Source organism: Euprymna scolopes, chromosome 13 (assembly GCF_053919585.1).
Source record: "Euprymna scolopes isolate OS-2025 chromosome 13, ASM5391958v1, whole genome shotgun sequence".
In the NCBI taxonomy this organism is placed as follows: domain Eukaryota; kingdom Metazoa; phylum Mollusca; class Cephalopoda; order Sepiida; family Sepiolidae; genus Euprymna; species Euprymna scolopes.
This window is the reverse complement of record NC_136494.1, coordinates 104,213,160-104,233,799: the sequence shown is the minus strand read 5'-3', so window position 1 is coordinate 104,233,799 and position 20,640 is coordinate 104,213,160. Positions and strand designations below refer to the sequence as shown.

Genomic DNA, 20,640 nt, shown 5'->3' with positions numbered 1-20,640 from the left:
AATATACAAAATACTAATCATAGTGGGGGTGATAGGTAGTCAAATGGATTAATCCTAAACTTATAAATACAAGACTGGTAAATTAAAAAAATATATCGATTTTGAATTTGGAAATTGATGAATCTCACAGGTAAAAAATTCATTTTTATAACATGAATAGGTTAGATAAAGTAATTAAGAATAGGAAACTAGATCTAATATTTGTAACATGTTTTTCTTTTTTTCCTAAGATTAAGGGAGGTGGTCTTTGATCAACACTGCTGGGGAGCCATGATGTAATATACTGTTTTGTTTTTAAATCCCCGAAACAGTGTTTGATGGTAAACAACTGATGATCCCTTAAAAATAAATTATTATCGGTACTATAGTGAATTCGAGAGAGCAAGTTTATGCAGTGATTGCAGGTAATTGAATGACTTGCTGACTAAATGGTTTTCTAACGAATCATAAATTTTTTTTTTGTATAGTTTTAAAGGTTAAAAACTTCCAAGACTATATATATATATATATATATATATATATATATATATATATATATATATATATATATATATCAATACACACACACAAAAAAACATGTTTCTAGGAGTATATATATATATATATATATATATATATATATATATATATATATATATATATATATGCAGATGTATTCCTAAACATCAAAATACACATGGAGAGTGATCTATCGATTTTAGCTTTACTGGTATAAAATCAATAAATATTCATTATTTTATCATTATTATCAGCAATGGAAGATTTTACTTTAAACAAAATCAAATAAAAAAGACAATTAAAAGAATCGTTTTGGCATCGGAAAATAGGCATCAATTTTTAAATAAATAACCCAGAAAATATGTTTTTTTAAAATTGTGTTACAAATAAATAATCAATGTGGCAATAAAACGTATTGTTTTACTGTTTACATTTTCAGCATCCCAATTGTTTTCTTTTTTTTTTGCATTTAAATTATCCAAATAAACAATTGTGTATACTTTCTGCATTTTTTTTTACATCGTTCATTTCCGTATTACGTTTAAGTTATTTTAACACAATTTTCTTACAAATAAATATACTTTAACCTGTTGACAATCATAAGAGCATTTTACAATGGCGATTTACCCACCACTTCCTCTTTTTTTTAATTTATTCTCAATTTTTTAATACAGCTTTCTTAAAAAACATTCATACATTTTCTTCTACACTACCAACATAAATAAATAACCCCGAAAATATGTTTTTTTAAATTTGCGTTACAAATAAATAATCAACGCAACAATAAAATGTATTGTTTTCAGCACCCAAATTGCTTTTTTTTTTTGCGTTTAAATTAAAAGATATATCAAAATTTGAATTTAACTTTAAGTATTATGGTATCTGTTCAGTGCACATTTACCTATAAGTATGGCAAACCACTTATAATTCAAAGGCTGTAATTTTTTTTTGTTTTTCAAAAATAAACAATTATAAACAGTACGATTCATAGAAATCTATCTATATTCATTTTTCATTTAAATATACTTTCATAGAAATGTTTCTGTTATGTCATAAAAAAACTATTTTCTTTATATCACAAGTGTCATGCTCATACATTAATTCCATAGCTAATATAGCGTACTGACCCAACAGGTCACAGGTAGTCTAGTTTTACTTATAACTTAAATAGATCAATGTCTCAACTTCTTTGTATTTTAAAGGTATGATAAATAAAATGCATTCAAATACCTCTCGACATTCTTATATCGAGTTGTCATAAAAAAGAGAAAGATTATTTTATGTAAATACAATTCTCATAGGAAGGAAGATTGTATCCACAGAGATGAAAATTTAAGATGCTGACGAATCCAAACCAATTTCTCATTTAAAGAAAAAAGCTGTTCAAATCTCCAAATTGTCAACTGTCAGTGTGGATATTTTAAAGCTGTCACATGACTAAAATCAACCAATGAAATGATGACATAAAGCTAATCATTCAAGGGAGGACAAAAAATCATCTGCCCGTTATTTTCAAATGAAATTCAATAAAATTTGGAATCCGTTGAAAAAAAAAATTTTTTTTTACAAAATTTATTTCATACTGGGCTTTTTATTTTAAACTAGCAGGACCTGTTAACTGGCATTGCCTGATGAAACCTACCTCCTCCTCTTGAAAAAAAGTAAACTACGATTGTTGTTGGTGACCACTGCCATTCTAAACAATTGCAGACACTAGCGACTGCTGATTAGTGCTGGTTTGGGGCGATAACCTGTAGGTACTGTTTGAATATAAAAAAGCAATTAAGGGAATGCGTAAATTGCAGTTTTATGTTGTCTTTTTTAATGTGTAAAACAAAACAATTACAACTTTTTTCACTTCACTTCTTTGAAGAACAGCATTTGGAATAGACATCCCAAACTCCTCTTGTTAAGAACGGTTTTTGGAATAGACACCAACAACCTCCCCATCTACAGAACGGCATTCGGAATAAACACCCCCAACATCCCCGTGTAAAGAACGGCTTTCGGAGTAGACAACCTCCCAAATTAAACTGTAATAATCGTTGTCAGCATACCCACCCACAAATGCTAAAAAAAAAATTGGGTGGGTGATAGTGTCGGTATGAAAGAAGTAGATCTGTTTATCGCACATGCGTACAAACTTGGTAGCCAGTGAATTACACTGCATAGTACAGGTCTTTATATCTCTCTAAATACTTGTCTCCGCAAAATTTGAATGAGATTTTCTTAATCAGTATAGCCAAAAACCATAAAGAGTCATGATTCTAAAGAAAATTGTGGAGGTAGACTTAATGTATAAATTTACCCTCCCCACTAAAAAAAGTTAACGTATATGCAATTTCGAGAAATCAGTCCGGAAAAGAAAATTAAATAAAATACTCCACAGAATTCAAAATTAATAAGTGTTTCTATATGCAATAAAATTTACATTAAAACTGTAGCATAGGTAATCGGAGTAAGAAATCTGATCATCAACCGAAACAGTAAATGCCAAAAAAAAACAAAACAAAAAAAAGCAAAGGAAAACATGTTTTTTTTTAGGGCAGGTTTTTATTTCGTGGGGGTAAGGTATAGTGCTGTGTCAGTATTTTCTACATGTTTACATTCTCAAACTATTGTTGTGTTTACATTTTTTTTTAGTGTTCCGAACGTGCAAGCAAAGACGAAGAAGATGTTATGTATATAAAGTTTTTTACTTGTGCACGTTTGCTCCAGTAAATAAGGTTATCAGTATTTAATTGTCTGTTTATGAGCGGTTAATACGTTTGTATTTCTTTTTTTGTTTTGTTTTTTTTTAGCACTAGTGTCTCATGAGGAGAGTGACTCCATTTTTGTAAACTTTTAAAAGTATTTGTTTATTTAGGAATTATTTTTATTCTGGAATATGAAAGAGTGAAACATAATTAGGGAGCCGTTATTATTTAGGAATCAGAAATCGGAAAGAATATATTATGCCTATGTATGTCTTAGCTAGTTACAGGGGGTGTAATCACACTATAGTTGAAAAATGTAGAGTTGGACACGGTGACAACTGGTAGCAGTGAGGGCACTAAATATTGAGAGAGAAAAATAGGAACTTTTTCCTTTGTAGGTGTGGCGATTGTGATGATGTTACTCATTGGATGTAATGTAGCATTTTATTATCACGAGTGAATGTGGCAGAAATGGTTGTTGTAAGCTACATAAGATAGTGGCTATCAAGGTAGATGTATTGAATTTGTATGTGGCATCTGTTGTTGCAAACCTATGGTACTTTGGTCCAAAAGAGAATTTTGGCAATCAAAATATTATATATAGAGATGATATCAGGCCATTAAAAGAAAAAAAAATTCTGGAAATGTGTTTGTCAGGTGAATGGTGAAACAACATCGTGAGGATTGGAAATGATGATTGGAACTGGACAGAATTAGATTATTTCACTCACTTGTTAATATTGGACTTGTTGTAGTTAGTTTGGAAGTAACTCCAAGGCATTGCATTCCATAGATGGGTAGTTCTTGGAAAGAAACTTTGCTCATGGAATTCACACTATAAACTTCAGTCACATCTAATTTTGCTTCAGTAGGATCAACTAAAAAAACAATCTAAGACTGCAATAAGATAGAATATCTTCAACATTTAGTAGAGGTGCTTCTCATGAAAAATATATGATTTTTTACTTTTCTAAATTTTGGAGATAAAGATTGGTTATTTATATTATGTCGATTTATCAGATTACTGTTCTCATCTTAAGTGTGATTTTCACAACGTTTTGGTCGATGTAATCTCCAACCTTCTTCAAATGTATCTTATTGAACTTATGAATTTGGACGGAATTTTGAATGGAACTCTTTATTTACTTCACAGGGTAACCTGCTCTTTTTCTGTTAGCCATGATGGATAGAGGTCCAATTGTATTTTTTGGTCGCCCACACTGAGAATTGAACCTTCAACCTTCAGGAGAATATCAGTTTTTACAATTGATTTTTCTAAGTATTCTAACCACTGCGCCACAGGTCCTTGTGTCCAAATTCCCGAGTTCGACAGAAACATTCCAGAGTTCGACAAGATACACCAGAAGAAGGTCGGAAGTTACATCAACCGAAACGTTGACAAAATCACATTCAATTCTCAAGATGTGAACAGTAGTTTGATAAATACTAATATTTTACTGTTAGGTTACCACTTGTCAAGGCTAAGAACTACTTGAGGATAAGGATTAATGAGATGGAAAGACAGTCGAAATATGAAGGACAATCAATGACATGAACTAGTGATGAGATGACTTCAATATTTTTCCTGATTCCGATACAGTTACCAATTCTGATTCTTTTAAAATCTTTGTATATTTCGCTATAGAGTTGTCGTTTTTCTTTGTTTGATTTTCAGATTACCTTAAAAATGTGGATATATTTTCGAAAACGTAAAAATACTCTTGTGGACATTGATCTATAGATTTTGCTTTTACTCATACTTAAAATCAATATTTATCATTTTATCAGCAATGGGAAATTTTGTTTTAAACAAAAGCAAATAAAAAAATAAACAATTAAAAGAATCGCTTTTGACATTGGAAAATTGGTACAAATTTTTCTGATTCCGATTCTGATACACTCAAAAGTTTCGATTTTTCTAATTCTGATTAACCTAAACCCAACTATACGAATAAAACAGTAGATGTACGAGGTGCCTTCAATAAGTTTCCAGACATTTTTCGTATGGGCACTTTTATTGAGAGTACACACATGAAACTCTAGTACCCTTTAAAGTAATCTCCTCTGGCTGTAATGCACTTGTTGTAGCGTTCCAACAACTTCTGGAAGACCCCATGGAAGTCCTCTTGTCAATAACTCTCGTCACAGCCTCTTTCATTTCATCAATTGCCTTATAACGACAGGTTTTCCTTGAGCTTAAGGAATAACCAAAAGTCACAGGGAGCAAAGTCTGGACAATAGAGAGGGTGAGGAAATTGGCCAGTCATCTCATAACAGGTATAGCAATAACATACTGAATCTTTAAGAGTCTATGACAATTTTAAATGCCTGTACAAAAAAGTCTGGAAACTTATTGAAGGCACCTCATACGTACGTGTATGTGTGTATGTATGTGTGTGTGGAAATATTTAACTGATAAACTCTTAAACTACTAGTCACATAATACTGTAATTAACAGGAAATAGTAATCATACACCAAGGAGTGTTTCCAACCATACCAAACCATAGCCTTGAGCCCCTAAGGGGCATAGGCCATCTACAACTTTGTAGATGCTTTTGTAGCGACTGAGTTCTTTTTACAGGGTGAGGGTGCTGGCCCCACGCCCAACCTTCCCAGAAGGTATATACAGCACCTAGCCTTCCCAAATGGTCACCCATATGGTACTGGTCAGGCTCAACGTTGCTTAAGTTTGGTGATCTGGCGAGAACTGGTGTGTCAACGTAATTGTGCCGTACTTAAAGATGGTTTATAACAAGTAAAATCTTTGCTTGGATTGATGAATAACGTGTACAGAAATATGTTGGCAATTTGAAATGTAAAATGTTAATTTCAACTTGCCGACACATTTCTATTACTTTTTCACAAGTGCAAATTCATTCATAGCTTGAAGTGATTTAATTTAAAATCTTCCTTATTTATCTAACTCAAAACAGTAGGGAGCACTAAATGTTTTGGTTTCGATTTTAGCTCATGGCACCCAAATCATTTTGTTTTAACTTTTGAAATCTGTATTATATATTAGGTACAATATAATATTCAATAGAGAATTGGCTCTGTAATAATAACTATGAAATCTGCATAAATTAAAATATATTTAAAGCATATTTTATGACATCCTCCCTTGCTAGTATGAAATAAGTTTGATTACTTATGGGACGATTTATGATAAATATTTATTGGATTTGAAGACAACCATGCTATAATATGCAGGAAAGCAGTAATGTGTTTCCCATTAGGTAAACCCTTGTAAAGAAACTATGTCCATGGAAATTCTGCTTACGCTAGTCACATAAAGGAATAAAGGAAAGTCGTTGACATTGTGATAAAAATATGAGTTCTTGCTATGAATATTTTACCAGAAGGAACCAGAGATTGGAGCTCAATCTAACACCTTCCATATATGAAGGAAAGTCGTTCAAAAATTAAGGCCTCTTATTTTTTAACTAAAAAACTAAAATTTTGAAGAGCTACAAAGACGGGAGTGGTACTATTAAAACGAGCAACCTTTTATTCTCCAGAATTTATTTTTCTACATAGTCATTACCATTCTCAATGTATTTTTGCCAACTTCTTTAGATGTCTTAGTCGTAAAAGTTTGAAGCGTCCTTTGTCATTCACATCTATGTCACTACCTTGAAATCGCCGAACTCATCTCATAACTGTACAAACATCAATTGCATCAATAGGCGCTGGTGAATGTTGATCAGTTCAATTTTTTCTGCATAGAGGAATTTACTGATGCTTCTCTTGTTGCGGGCGTGAGGGTCCCCGGTGATAATAATAAATCCTGGTGTGATGGGAGCGATAGTTAGAATCGAGTGTAAAAAATGGAGTTGAAACAAGCAAGCAAAGATGACTGAGACGAATGGATAAATTAAATACAAAATTTATTTTTTATAAAAGATTGTAAAAGAAAAGAGAAGATACGAAAGTTTCTTCTTGGTCGAAAGTCTCTTTCTGTGACGGAGATAATTCAATGTTTTTCCATGTAATAAAAAAAAGACAGTTCCTCAACTGAGGTATAAAAAGATCTATATGTGATAGGTAATTGAATGGTTTTTTATGTATTCAAATAATCAAGGAAAGTCCTTCGACTGAATTAATTGAATGTTCAGAAGGAGACAAGTAAGAGTTCTTGGTTAGAAATAACCAGTCTTTTTACAAAGAATTAAGCTATAAAAAGTCCACCGCTTACTTAGCAGGGAGATGGAAAAGGGTAAAAATGAAAAGTCCCTTAGGGTTGCAAGTCCGTATCCATGTGGAGGAATTAATTGTGGGGCGCGCGCGTGGTTAACGTCCAAACGCGGACGGATCGATGTTGATGTTTACGCCATGGTGTTCAAAGGTCGACCTCGATGTGTGCAAAAAATGCCCTTTTTATAGTTGTCCGACCGGCTCCAGGGAGGCATTCAGCAAAAACATTCTTAAAAATTTCCTTTCCTTGTAATCTGATTGGATGAAAAGAATAACATTCTTATGACGTAAGATGCCTTAGATGACGTCCGCACGAATAACTGGAATTTCGTTTAAGAACTACCAAATTTGCATGGGTGTGCAAAGAAAATGTACGCACAGCTGAAACAATGTTTATACACCCATGCGCGCGTAACTGGGTTTTACTGTTGAGGCAGCGTGCCATTATTTTGTTTTGGAGTAGATTCGACACGCGTGCATTGGGGCTACGACACTGTGCTTCTGACGCACATCCGTGACTAGGGTTGCTTTCTTAAGTCTCACATCGTCAATATCTGCAATAGAGAGATGAAACTTTCAAGTTATAAATGCATAAGTCCAGTCATCATAACAATACAATTTGCAATCGCCTCTGATCCATTTGAACAGAATAAAAAATAGGAGTTACTACTTTTGGAATCTCACTAGTTTGAGGGTTGGACTATATGTTAAAATTTTTCATTTAAATTCATTAAATCTTTTTTTTTCTTTTTAATGTTATGTTCATTTGTATAATGAGTTGCCTATGTCCTATAATGTTTACTGTTGATAAACCAATTAGGTAGTCAGTAAAGCCACTGTTATACAAGTTAATGGGTCGCTGAAAAACAAATACTGTTTTTTTTTTTTACTTTTTTAGTAAAAAAAAAAAATATCTTCAAAATGTTTTCAATTAAAAGAAAAAAAAAAAAACAGAATGATAAAAAAAAAGTATTTGAAAAAGTCCAGCACAAAAGTAAAGACAACTTTCAAAAAGCGGGGGAGGATACTTTGGATGGCTTTTTTTTTTTTTTTCTTTTGGTGGTGAGGTGCTTTAAATAGGAAGTGTATAGTTTAAGTCAGAGTTACGTGCCCCTGAGTATACAAGAAAAGCCTGACGTCATCAGAACTTGAGCAGTCGGAGTTCTGCCAGCCAGGATGAGTGCTGCCACTGCTCGCATTCAGCCAAAAAAACAAACTTTAGAAGACGCTTATTCTCCGCCGGCCAACTTTTTGGAGATAGACGTTTGTAATCCACAAACTCATGGAGTCGGCAAAAAACGATATACCGATTATGAAGTACGAATGCGGGTAAGTTACGTCGAGAATTCCTCGTCTCTCTCGCTTATTCTTACTCAATCTAGTTTAGTAGCAGGAGCAGCGAGTTGTGAGAATTTCTAAAACGTTCTAAATTTTGTTTCTAGTTCTTCCCCTTTTCTGTGAAATATATTATATAAATTACTTCCATGTACATGTACATCTATACACGTAGAGGTTAACCCACCCACCCTGCGTTTTGTTCGTAAAATCTTGTCTCGGTGAATTAAATTAAACGTTTTAAGTATTAAAAAAAAGTAGATATCCGATTTATCGAATCATGAAATAACCTGGTCACGAAATGGAGGATCGAAATATATACATCATTTCCTTATTACTTTCCATGGTATATGTAAGACTTTCTTAAAGTCACCCGTTTTGTGTTGTTAAAAAATAAAAATGGAGATATTTTTTTTATTTTATAGCCTGTTATAACCATGTTATCTTTCAAGGGGGGTGGGGAATTCGTCAGAATAAACTAGAAACTGGTTTTATTTCACGAAAGGGGGCGGACCAGATTTGTTTTTATGTCGTACTTAAAAATACAGTAATTGTCTTTAATTTTTCCTTTTGGGTTTTTACTATTTGACTTGAATAAATACAATTATTTATATGAAAAAATAATGATAAAATAGCTGTTATATAATACTAACAGAAATAGCATCCTATAAAAGTATATCTAAATTGCCTTTAATCTCCTGATCATGACCCTTCCTGAATCTGTTTTATTAAAAACTTGTTATTGACTACGGAAACTAAGTTAATATACTTATACGTTAATTTACCGGTTATACTTGACCGGCGTTACCCGGGAGTTTTTACTTTCATTATTGTTTCGGCCTTTTATTCTTTTAAGTTTATTTTAAATTTTATTGCCGTATCGTTTTGTCATTTAATTACATCAATGTGTAATTAAACCGCAACTGATCGTTATTAACGTATTTAAAAAAAAAAAATTATTGGGCGTAAATAGGTTCGAAAACATCCAGTCTTTTAATATACGAGGATTTATTTAAAAGGTAATTTTTACGACGTGCCCCAGCGTATTATAAACACCACAACCTCCCCATGTTAAGAACGGCTTTTGAAATAAACAACCCCCTACTTCGAAAGCCGTTCTTAACGTGGGGGGTGCTTATTCCGAAAGCCCTTCTTAACATGGGGTTGTTGGTGTTTACGCTGGGACAGGTCGTAGAAAATACCGTTTAAAATTTTAGATTTCGAAGGGTCCGATGTAATTCGTGATTTTGGTAAGATTATTAACTCTCCGTTAAATTACACCCGTATCCTTGTGTGAACAACCCCGTAAAAAATTTGGAGAGTTAGAATTTAGAGTAGGAATCAGTTTCATTATATATAAATTTAATGTAAATGATTTCCCATTTCTGGCCATTCTAGCGTTTTAAGGCAGTTGACCGGTTTGTTTTTTTGTTTTTTTGTACTTGTGCATTTAACGAACCAGACATAACTCCGCATTTGCTCGGCTTTGTCCGGCGCATGACGTTAACAGCCGGATAAAACCGAGCGTTGCCAATAAAATAAAAACAACGCTACAAAATAAATGTAAAATGAAATTGTAAATGTAGAAACACTGTTTAAAATAAAGAGGAAAGTGCACTCCACTGGGCCAGTGGGCCACCACCTGAAGATAGTCAATGTACAGTAGTTGTCACACTTGCAAAAGTGTTTATTCCGAAAGCCGTTCTTAACATGGGGAGGTTGGGTGTTTATTCCGAAAGGCATTTTCTTTTCAACCTCCTCATAATCAACTTCTTAACGGTAAGTCTTCGGGTGGTCCCCCGTGAATTTTCACCAAAATAAAATATCCGTTAAATTTTGTACTTGTACAATTTACAGCCCGCTTTTAAAAAATTTTATTTTTTTATTCGGATTTTCAAGTTAAATTTAATGTTTTTACGACATCTTTTGGTTATTAAATTGTTAGATAAAAGTACTGAATAGTTAGCAAAGGATGGCTTCTTTTTTTTTTTTTTTTTTAAATATTTCAGCCTAGTGAAGTACTTTACTAAATTGATCCCCCATTCTAAATTTTTTTAGCGAATGTATTTTTTTAAAAAAATTTTGTTAATTTACGAAATTGCCATTTTTTTTTTTTTTTTTTTTTTTAAATTTAATTTCCAAAAGAATTTTGAAATTATCGTTTTCGTGTCAGATATTCTAATCAAACTTTAAAGTTACATTGACGTGAAAAATACAGACCTAATTTTATTTAGGTACTAAATGCAATTGCACTGCATTATGGCATTTTTTAAAATAGTATTTTTGTTTTACAATCTTTTTATTTATTAAATTGTTTGAAAGTACAGAAAAATAACAAAACACCCTCCCCCCTCTCGTCATGGATTTTTAAATAACGTTATTTTAGCACGGTAACTAACTTGCCCCACCCCGAAGAAAAACTATTAAGGATTAAAATTGTTTAAAATAGTTTGGTGCTTATCTCTGATTAAATATTAACTAATAATAATCGAGAGGAAAAGAACAAAAAAAGAAAGAAAAAAAAAAAACGGACTCTGACTCTGTGACCCTCTTAATACGAAATAACTTTTTATCCGTCGTGTCAAACTTGAATTTATTTATAACCTGAAATTAAAACTAACGTTTTGCGTTGTCTAATTTTATGATCCCGATAACTTTTTAATTATGAATTATATATTCACGCACAAGTTTTGTAGTCTAAATATTTGTATTCTTCCGACTTATAACAAACTGCCCTAATTTTAAAACGTACAAATTTAGAAAAGTCATGTTTTTGTTTGTTTGTTTATACTTGTACAGTTTAATCAAGACATTAAAAAATGAAAATATCGAAAAAGTTTAAATAGTACGTATCCGTTATGGAATGAAGTTCTCCGAAAAAACATTTCTCTTAATTTCATCAAGTAGTTTCTGTTTTACAGCGAAAAAACAATTTGTTATGATACCGAGCAAAAGGTTAGCTAGTATTAAAGATGGGGAGGGAGTGTCGGCGAAATAACGGGAGTTATTTCCCCGTGACGTTTCTAAACTAAAAACAAAAATTAAGAAAAAATCCAAGATTTCAAGCCTTCAACGCGCTCTCATAAAAACGGTTTTTTCCCCGCTGGAAAAAAAAAAAAAAAAATTAAAAAATAAACCTACTCTATCAAATTAAGGGGATTTTTTTTTTTTTTTTTTTTTTTTTTTTTTTTTTTTTTACATTCACAATTTTCGGTAAATGTTTACTTTAACCATAACAGAACACCGACCAATAAATTTTGGTTCTTTATAGGTTTTCTGGGTCGCTGACAACGAATTTAATATTCAAACCCGTCGCAAATTTACCATTTGCATGGTATTAACCCCTGAACCCTCGCACTACTTTGTGCCATCTCACCGCCTTCGTTTATGTTATTTTTACATGATGCGTGCACGAAAGTGACTTGTCATATCGCGGAAGAATTTTTTAGACATTTGAAATGAGAAAGTTTTCAAAAACAAAGAAATGTGGTTAATTTTTCTGTGTTACATAGTTTGTTTTTGATGTTTTTAATTGATCTAAAAAAAAAAAAAGTTTTCACGAGCACCATTGCTGCCATGTTTTTTACGCAATGAACAAGTCTACTTCTCTGCGAAGTAGATTTGTTTATCATGCGTAAAAACATGGTCACCAGAGAATTACAGTGCATAATACAGGTCTTTGTATCTCTATAACTACTTGTCTCTGCAAAATTTAAATGTAATTTTCATATTCAGCATAGTCGAAAAACTAGAAAGGTCATTTTAAAGAAAATTGTGAAGGTGGACCTAATGTAAAAAACAAAAAAAAAAAAAAAACATACTAAAACAGCTGTATTGTGAGATATTATTTCGCCTCAGCTTTGTTCATGGCAGAATGAAAGAAAGCAATCAGAAATTACAACAGGCTCACTTTTAAACTTCAACATAAATTTTATTAAAGTAAAAAAGATCCAAATTGCAAAAGATGTGCCATCTTTAGCTTCTGCCGATCGGAGCTGGTAACACCTGTAAGGGTAGTAGTTCATGGTTTATCTTTGCGTTTGCAAGATCCAAGACTCCCTGCTGTTCGAAGAATAGTTGCAACAAGTCGATGAGTTAAGTGATGCCTTCCAAGGATGAATGCTGAGAGTCCGGTAGTAATCATGGAGTTCAGAGTAAATAACCGTCCGAATGGTAGATAAAGGGTAGGTCATGTTGTAGACCTTAAATTCGTCTCAAAGAGACCTTATGAAGAAAGTTGATCAATCGTAGAGCACAAGTGTGTGAAGAATACAATATTTCGCCCAACATAAGGGCATTGGTGTTTGCAAATAACATTTCGCTCCATGTTAGGACATGAATGTCTCAGACAAAGGGGTTTTGAGGCTACATGCTTTGAGTAAATTTTCTTACATCCATTCGACCTGCTGTCTTTGTAAAAGCTGAGGCGACCTGAAACATAAAAAATATGACTCGGCAGTTAATAACAAAAATCAATGTGATAGGTCCAAACAAAATCGTGGGTGTATTTCTTACAGTATATAGCCGGCGTTGTTTGGGTGAAATGTTTAGCAAAAGATAGTCGTATACAATTTTTATTTATCTTATTTTTTTAATGAGTTCAAAAAGCTTGTTTTACGCTTTGGGGTTTCAATAATAGTCGAGTTGGTGAAAAAAAAAGTTCAGTATTTTAAAGTTATGTATAGGCGAGAAACACGCATGTTTGATAACTTTATTTACATTGTCTATAAAACTAGCGGGGGTGCCTGGCATTGCCCGGGTGTTTGGAGGTATTGAGCACAAAAGTGTTGGCAGGCAGGCTCAAACCCGTGACGCAAAGGCAGAAAAAGTGAAAGCTGACATCTTACCGCTAGGCTATGACACCACAGGAAGTGTAAAGCGTTCAAATTTAGTGGTTTTTCAAAAAGTTGACTTGCAGATATGGATAGTTAAGTGAATGAATGAGTTCACGCAGGCGCAGAAATGAATGTCCGGTTTGAGGCCAATTAAGCTGTCAGCTTTCTGCCCGTACTTATTTCCCCACGATGTTGGGGAAAACCAGCTCCCCACAAAAAGGGGAGCTCTAGCAGTGTCCAAATGAATAGCAATTGTCTGATATGAAGGCCAGGCAGTTTGATTTGCTTTTGCTTCAATCAATTTTGCTTTATTTATGAGAAAGAGAAACAAACACGAACCCAGGGATTTTTTTTTTTTTTTTTTTTTTTTTTTTTTTTAAGTCAATCAAAATGGACTACGTTTGTTCTGGAATCATAGATATTGTAATCTAGGAAGTATAAGGAAAGTTTTCCAAAATAGTAACCTTGCTGAGAACCCCGGCAAAAAAAGCTTTTCATGGACGTGCAAAAATGTGCGCGGCCGTTTTGCCTTTCATATATATATAGACTAGCGGGGGTGCCCAGTGTTGCCCGGGTGTTTGTAGGTGTAAAGGAAAAGTTTTGGTAGGCTCGAACCCAAATCCTTGAGCGAAAAGCAAAAAAAAAAAAGCAGGATAACTTACCTCGATGTTACGAAGGCAGCGGAATGAATGGATGAATTTAAATGGTTAAAAAGTTATGTGACAGGTGTGTAAATTTAAATGAGGTCAAACATCACGTCATAGGGGAAATGAAATCCCGCACTTAACTTTTGCTGCGAGGCAGTTGTTTTGGTTTTGTTTTGTTTCCCCCAAGTTGTTGGGAAAACCAGCTCTCCATAAAAAAGGGTAGTGTCCAAATGAATAGCAATTCTGATATGATGGTTTTCATCGCATTGATCAAAGCTGATTTGCTTTCTGGATGTCCCCGGCTAGGAAGTGGAGGAATTACTTTCACCCCATCTGTTTCACTTTATTTATACTAAAAAGCCGAATAAACACGTAACACAACGGGAGAGCGCAAATTTTATAAAAGTCGATAAAAATAAATCTAAACATGATGTCCCTTCACAAATCATCGATATTTCAATCTAAGGGGGTATATAAACAGTTCTAAAAAATAATACCCCCCTCCCCCGAAAAAGCCTCGCTTGACATACAAAAATGTGCACTGCTTTTGCCTTATATATGTGTGTGTGGTTCTGCTACCCCTCCCAAAGTTAAAAATGCATCGGCCTAACTTTTTTTTTTTTTTTCAAAATATTTTGTTCACCTTTTAAAATGAACCCTCAACACTGTATTAGTTTAGGTTTTCACCCCCTCCTCAATGATTAAAAAGTTTAGGTACTTTGCAGTTATTGTACCGTGCTGAAATAATGTTATTTATAAAGCCATTCCTAGCATGAGAGGGTGCTTTGTAACTATTCTGTATTTTCGAACACTTTTCTATTACTAACAATTTAATACGAAAAAATACCGTAAAACGTGAAAATAGCATGGTACAATAAGTGCATGAACACCAAAGTTTAATTTTATTTGTAAACATTCCTTTTTTTTGCCTGTCCTAATTAAAGAAATCTTTCTGGTTCCCATCCTGGATTAAAAAAATCAGTTCTGTTTGATTCCCCCCCCCCCCAGGCATTACTCCCTCCTTTAGGAGGTAGATTGGTTTATTGCCGATCGATTTGAGCATTCCTATCAGGAAATGCTTTCTTTATATATAACCTACCAAAATGCCATCTCTGGAGCTGGATTACCGACCATATCTTGTATCCAGGCCCCTTTGTGGGGACAATGTAAATCTGCTGTGGATCAGGAAGAAATGAATGGGTATTTATTGATATCCTGGCTGAGATGATTGTATGGGGTTGAATCTTTTTCTCATTAGATCGGACTTTATTCTTCAAGCATCAGCTTAGGGTTAAAATTAGATGCTTATAGAAAAAGACTGAATTCCATAGAATTCAACAAAAGGTGGGTACAAGTTGTGACCCTGTGAATTCAAGAGTCTGGTATGAGTATAATGCTCCCTGTCTGAGAATGGTGTATATTGGTTTTGATTATTTTGGATCTCGGCCCGGTTAAGCCCCCCCCCCCCAATATTTTTTATCAAAGATCCTTCAAGTTGCCTATTTCTGGTTTTTGTTTATTTTATTTATTTTTTCTTGATTTTAGCAAATCATATTTATATTGGAAGATCACATTTACTTTAAGACTATGCTCCTATTTTATTTCTTCTCTTAATTTCCACTTCAGGTCAGATAAATTTTTTGTTTTTAAATAAACTGAAAAAAAAATTTCAAAAAGTGTTGGTATGGTCTTACTAATTTGCCTTTGATTTTTTTGTTTTGTTTTTCTTTGTATTTAGTCTTTTCCTGCTCTCATTATTCAATTTGTAAATAAAATTTATTTTAAACCATGGATGACCTTTTAATATAGCCCATGGAGTAAATATGGTATTCTGGTGATTGCTGAAATGAACATAGACAAATTTGTACAAGCATTATTTCAATAATGCTTATACGAATAGGTAATTCCCATCTAGTTAATGGGATAGACAAGGGAACACCAAACTTTCTATCCTTTTAATGGACTTGTGCTTAATTTATAAAAATGTACGTTTTGCATTTTGTGTATTATTTGTTCTGTCTTTGGATATTATTCTCACAAACATTATCACCACATTTTTTTTAGAAGTTGAATGTTCCACACATTAAAAACAACTTTGTCTTTAACTTTATTTAAAAAAAAAAAAAAAAGACATAATCCCATGAACAAATGTCTCTGGCATTCAGGTATGTGGGAGTATGTTAGCATGAGTGAAATTACCTCTAATTTCTACTGCAAATGGCTGTTTAGAAAGAAAATTTGAAAGAATGAAACACATAATTTCTGAAAATGCATCAGGAATTGACCTAAGTGACTCGTGGAACGGATTTGCTTATGTTTTGGTCATGTCCAACAGTTTTTGGTTTATTGTTGTTCAATGATATGCTTGAAATGTTGCATACCTGAATACAAGTGATCTTAGCTGTGATGACCCTCTTCAGTTCAGCAATAGTCTACATACTGCTTTGATATTTATCTTGGAAATAAATCCACAGATAAAGATGTGTATAGAAAGGGTTATGGTCTAGTGAATATGAAGTTCATTCAGGATCAGTCCTAATGAGAATTTCCAAAGTTTTTCTGTATCCTTGAACGGCAATAAAATGAAGACTTAGATATTTATGGCTAAAACTTTAACAAATCAGATTTGTATCAAATATAGTTTGATGGCTGAAAGCGTTGTGAATTTTATTAACTAGCTACCTGGTATTTCCTGGAGTAATTAATTTGTTATGTTAGGTAAATTTTGCTTTAAAAACCTAAGCAACTAATGTATATATCTGTGAACGTGTCAGTCTGTGTACATTTCCCTACACAATAATTCCGTCAATTTTCAGTCTAGACTCGAAATTTGATATACAGAGTATTGAGATTTGGGAAAATCTTTGTAATCCATTTTCAGCCAGAAATTTGGCTGTTAAGGGGTCAAGGTTCAATGATTTGACCTTTGAGAACTCTACCAAACTCCTCTGCCAATTTTGGGTACACGCACATATACATGCACACGCACATATACACACACACATAGACCTTGAGGTATCACTTTACTTAGATTATTGAGTTTTCTACATTATTGACAGTCTCTTTCGTATGGCTTCCATGGAGAGACTAATCTGAAAACCTTTATTTCTCTCAGCTTGAAAAGGTGACGTTGTTTGTCACCATTTTCTCTATTTGTCAACTCTATTTTCTCTATCGTTTGATCTGTTCCCCCCTCCCCCCCTCGTCAACTTTGTTGCCCATCTTTCATTCAACCCTGAGAATGATTCGGTTCTTCAAATCTGGGTTATCATGCACTCTGTGACTCGTGTCAAAATTCACACTAGCTAACAATCACCACCTAAGGGTCCCTAATGTTACACTTGCATCATCCAAACAAAAATCCGGTTAGAATGTCAGTGTTAACCATTAGGAAGGATGTGGCTGAGCTCTCTGGGATACAAGTGGTCAGTCTTTGATGGTGAAAACATGATAGGTTAACCATCTGACTTTGCTCAAGACCAGAATGTATGGGTTACAATGGTTTGAGATGTACAGGCCACAGAAAAAGCCGGCTTAACCCAACTAGTGAGCACCATTGCAATAATACCCATTTTGTTTTCTTTGCAATCAAAACTAAGAATATTGAAAAGAAATTGTACATCAAATGTTTAAAAAGCACAAATATATGGAGTACTGTCGTTTTAACTGGTGATTCTTTGTCTTTTTTTTTTTTTTTTTTTTTTTTTTTTTTTTTTTTTTAATAAGGTGCTATAATTTGATTGACCTTAACCTTTCTGCAGTCTCTTTCAGAGGTGATGCTGCTAGTGTCGGTCATTTCTATAAGTACTATTATGACGTGTTGTCTGATCTATTCCTACTTTCTTTGTTCCAGCTCGTTTGACTCCTTAGTCTAGTTGTCTCCATTAATTTGCTGTGTTGACACCTCATTATAATACAACTTATTACAGTAGCTTCTTACAAGAAAAAAAAATAGCTCTAGCTTAGATAAACCAAATTTCTCTAAATTTCCAATCAAAACATTTTGGGCAAATATCGAAGAAGGTGGGTCACTTCCTCAAATGCGACATTTCCACTCAACCTATGAAGACTATAATTATGCAAAATGGGTTTAATTTTCCAGAAAATATAGATGGATTTGAAATGTTATTCTGTATTCATAGATTTATGAAGAAAAATGTGTTGCACTAAAAAAAAAAAAAAATTCTATGAAATAAAGTACTTTAAATCTCTAAAATTGTGACCACTTATGTTTCTCACCTCTGTGACTAGAACATTTTTTTTTTTTTTTTTTTTTTTTTTTTTTTTTTTCGATTTACTGTTAATAGGTTATTTACTGAAATTAAAAATGTTAGTGCAAAATAAAAACATTTTAAATATTTTTTTATAAAGTTCCCTATATCTGCATATTTTTAAACGCTCTCTTCTGAAACTAAAAGTTGCAGAGTGGCGCTAGGGGCCTCAAATTATTGGATTTTTTATGGCCTGTTTTTTTATAGGTCTTTAGCCAGTAAAGATAGTTTTTAAGGGGTCAAAAAAGATCAAAATTGAAAGAATCGTTATACATTTTGTACATTCATCTTAGTTTATTTTTAATCAGTTCATATACATGTTATGTCGTTAGTGGTCACGTCACTAGCTTTGAATGATAGTTTTAATTTCGGTTTCGATTCTAGCTGATGGCACCCAAATGTTTTTTTTTTTTTTTTTTTTTAAATCACATCTCTAATATCTAAAAAATCTGGACAAATTAAAATATCATTTAAGCGTATTTTACGACTGGGCTAAGTCAGGCGTCAACCTGCCCCCACTATAGTAGTATGTCTATTTTATTTGTCCTTAGAAAGCAAATGCTTAAAGATATGTTTTTAAGTAAGCCATTGAGGGGGGGGGGGCTTACTAAATTTGATTCCCTCCTTTTTTTTTTTTTTTTTTTTAAGAAATAAGTGTTGCAATATTTGGCTATAAATGAGGGTATGATTACAAAAAATTGAAAGGTTCTATTTGTAAATAGGGGGTGATAAAGAGCTGACCAATCAAAAGGTGCCTTGCTCTCCTAGAAACCGGAATCACTCCATAAAGACATATGGATCTTTTAGAATTCCAGCAGATAATTTTTCATGTCCACACACTAAGGAATTTTGCTCTTAGTCTGCAAACTTTTACAATTCAAGACTTCTATGAATTTGCTCACCAACAGGGAACTCTAGTCTTTATCTGTAAGCTGCTACAATTCAAAGCGTCTTTGGCTTGATATTGCCTAATACTACCAACATTTCTCTTTGCTTTTAAAACTAAAATAGCTTACAACTAAAAACAGTAGACTAAAATTTCTCAATAGAAGTAATAAGTCAGCAGAATAGGTTATATAATCATAGCTTTGTTAGAAATGCCCATTGAAACTTTGTATTTACATGATCAGAATATCAGGGTTTAGTTTTCCTTTTGATTAATTTTTGTTCATTCATTGACAAGTACACGTTTAAATTTTTGATTTACATGACTGGATGGTAAAAAGTGGATTGCCACTTTATCAAAATTCTAAGTTTCATGTATGGACTTGATTTCTTAGGCTCATTTACATGTAAGGCTATTTTTATTTTGGATCATGATAAATTCCTCAAAGAAACAATAGGAAGATTTTATTCCATTCTATTCATTTTCCAATAATATGAATCATTTAACCGAGAATCTATCTTATCCTTGAGTGGCTTTAAACTTTGATATGTGGTGATTCATTAGGAAGTATTACTATATCACAATGGGATAAAATCATTGTCATTTGAGATGGGGAAATTTTTCAAGGAAAATGTTATGACAGATCGACTATGAAGTGATCAAATAAGTTTGGTTGACCTGATAGTGCACAAATCCTATGATTTTAAATTTAAAATTATTTTTCAGTTGTCCAAACTGTTTACTATTCAGGGTTATGAATTGGATGCTCTGGGCGAGAATTGAACATAGAACAATAACAGAGTTCTTTAAAACATGTCACAAAAGGTTTCTCTGATAGCTCTGTCTTCTGTATCTCATCTTGCTAAACTTTATAAGAGTTGCCTACAACAAAGATTCAAATATTTAAGTCTCATTCAGCAAGTTTAATTCTTTTACTTTGTCATTTGACACCCCCCTCTGACATCATCCATTTAGAAGTTATAAAGAATCTTTTCTATATCTTCCAACTGTTTTAGATGATATCCGTTGTCCACGGGACAAACAAGATCCAAAATTCTAGTGAGAATATCCATTCTTATATTCCTGCTTCTTTCCTTATAGTTGTGTGTTTTTTTTTTTTTTTTTTTTGTTTTTTTCAATTATATGAAAGAAATTAATTTAAAATAGGTCTTCATGAAGACTAATGTATAAATTCCGATACTAGTAAAAAAAAAAAATAGAAAAAGGTAAGCAAATCTTGCTCAAATATATAATTATGATTTATTGATTTTAAAATC

General features: G+C 32.9%; 1 protein-coding gene across 2 annotated transcripts in view; it reads left to right on the top strand.

Annotated features, from left to right (window-relative positions):
- The first annotated feature begins 8,499 nt into the window (after positions 1-8,499).
- Positions 8,500-20,640, top strand: part of LOC145292132 (sorting nexin-12-like) — a 53,950-nt gene continuing 41,809 nt past the window's right edge. Inside the window, exon 1 of one of the 2 annotated variants that reach the window (XM_080138239.1) lies at positions 8,500-8,718. In XM_080138239.1, coding sequence (XP_079994365.1) covers positions 8,566-8,718 — 153 coding nt within the window. In that variant the 5' untranslated portion in view covers positions 8,500-8,565. Of the gene's footprint in view, positions 8,719-10,283; positions 10,504-20,640 lie in introns of those variants that run through there. The other variant, XM_080138240.1, reaches the window with a different exon arrangement.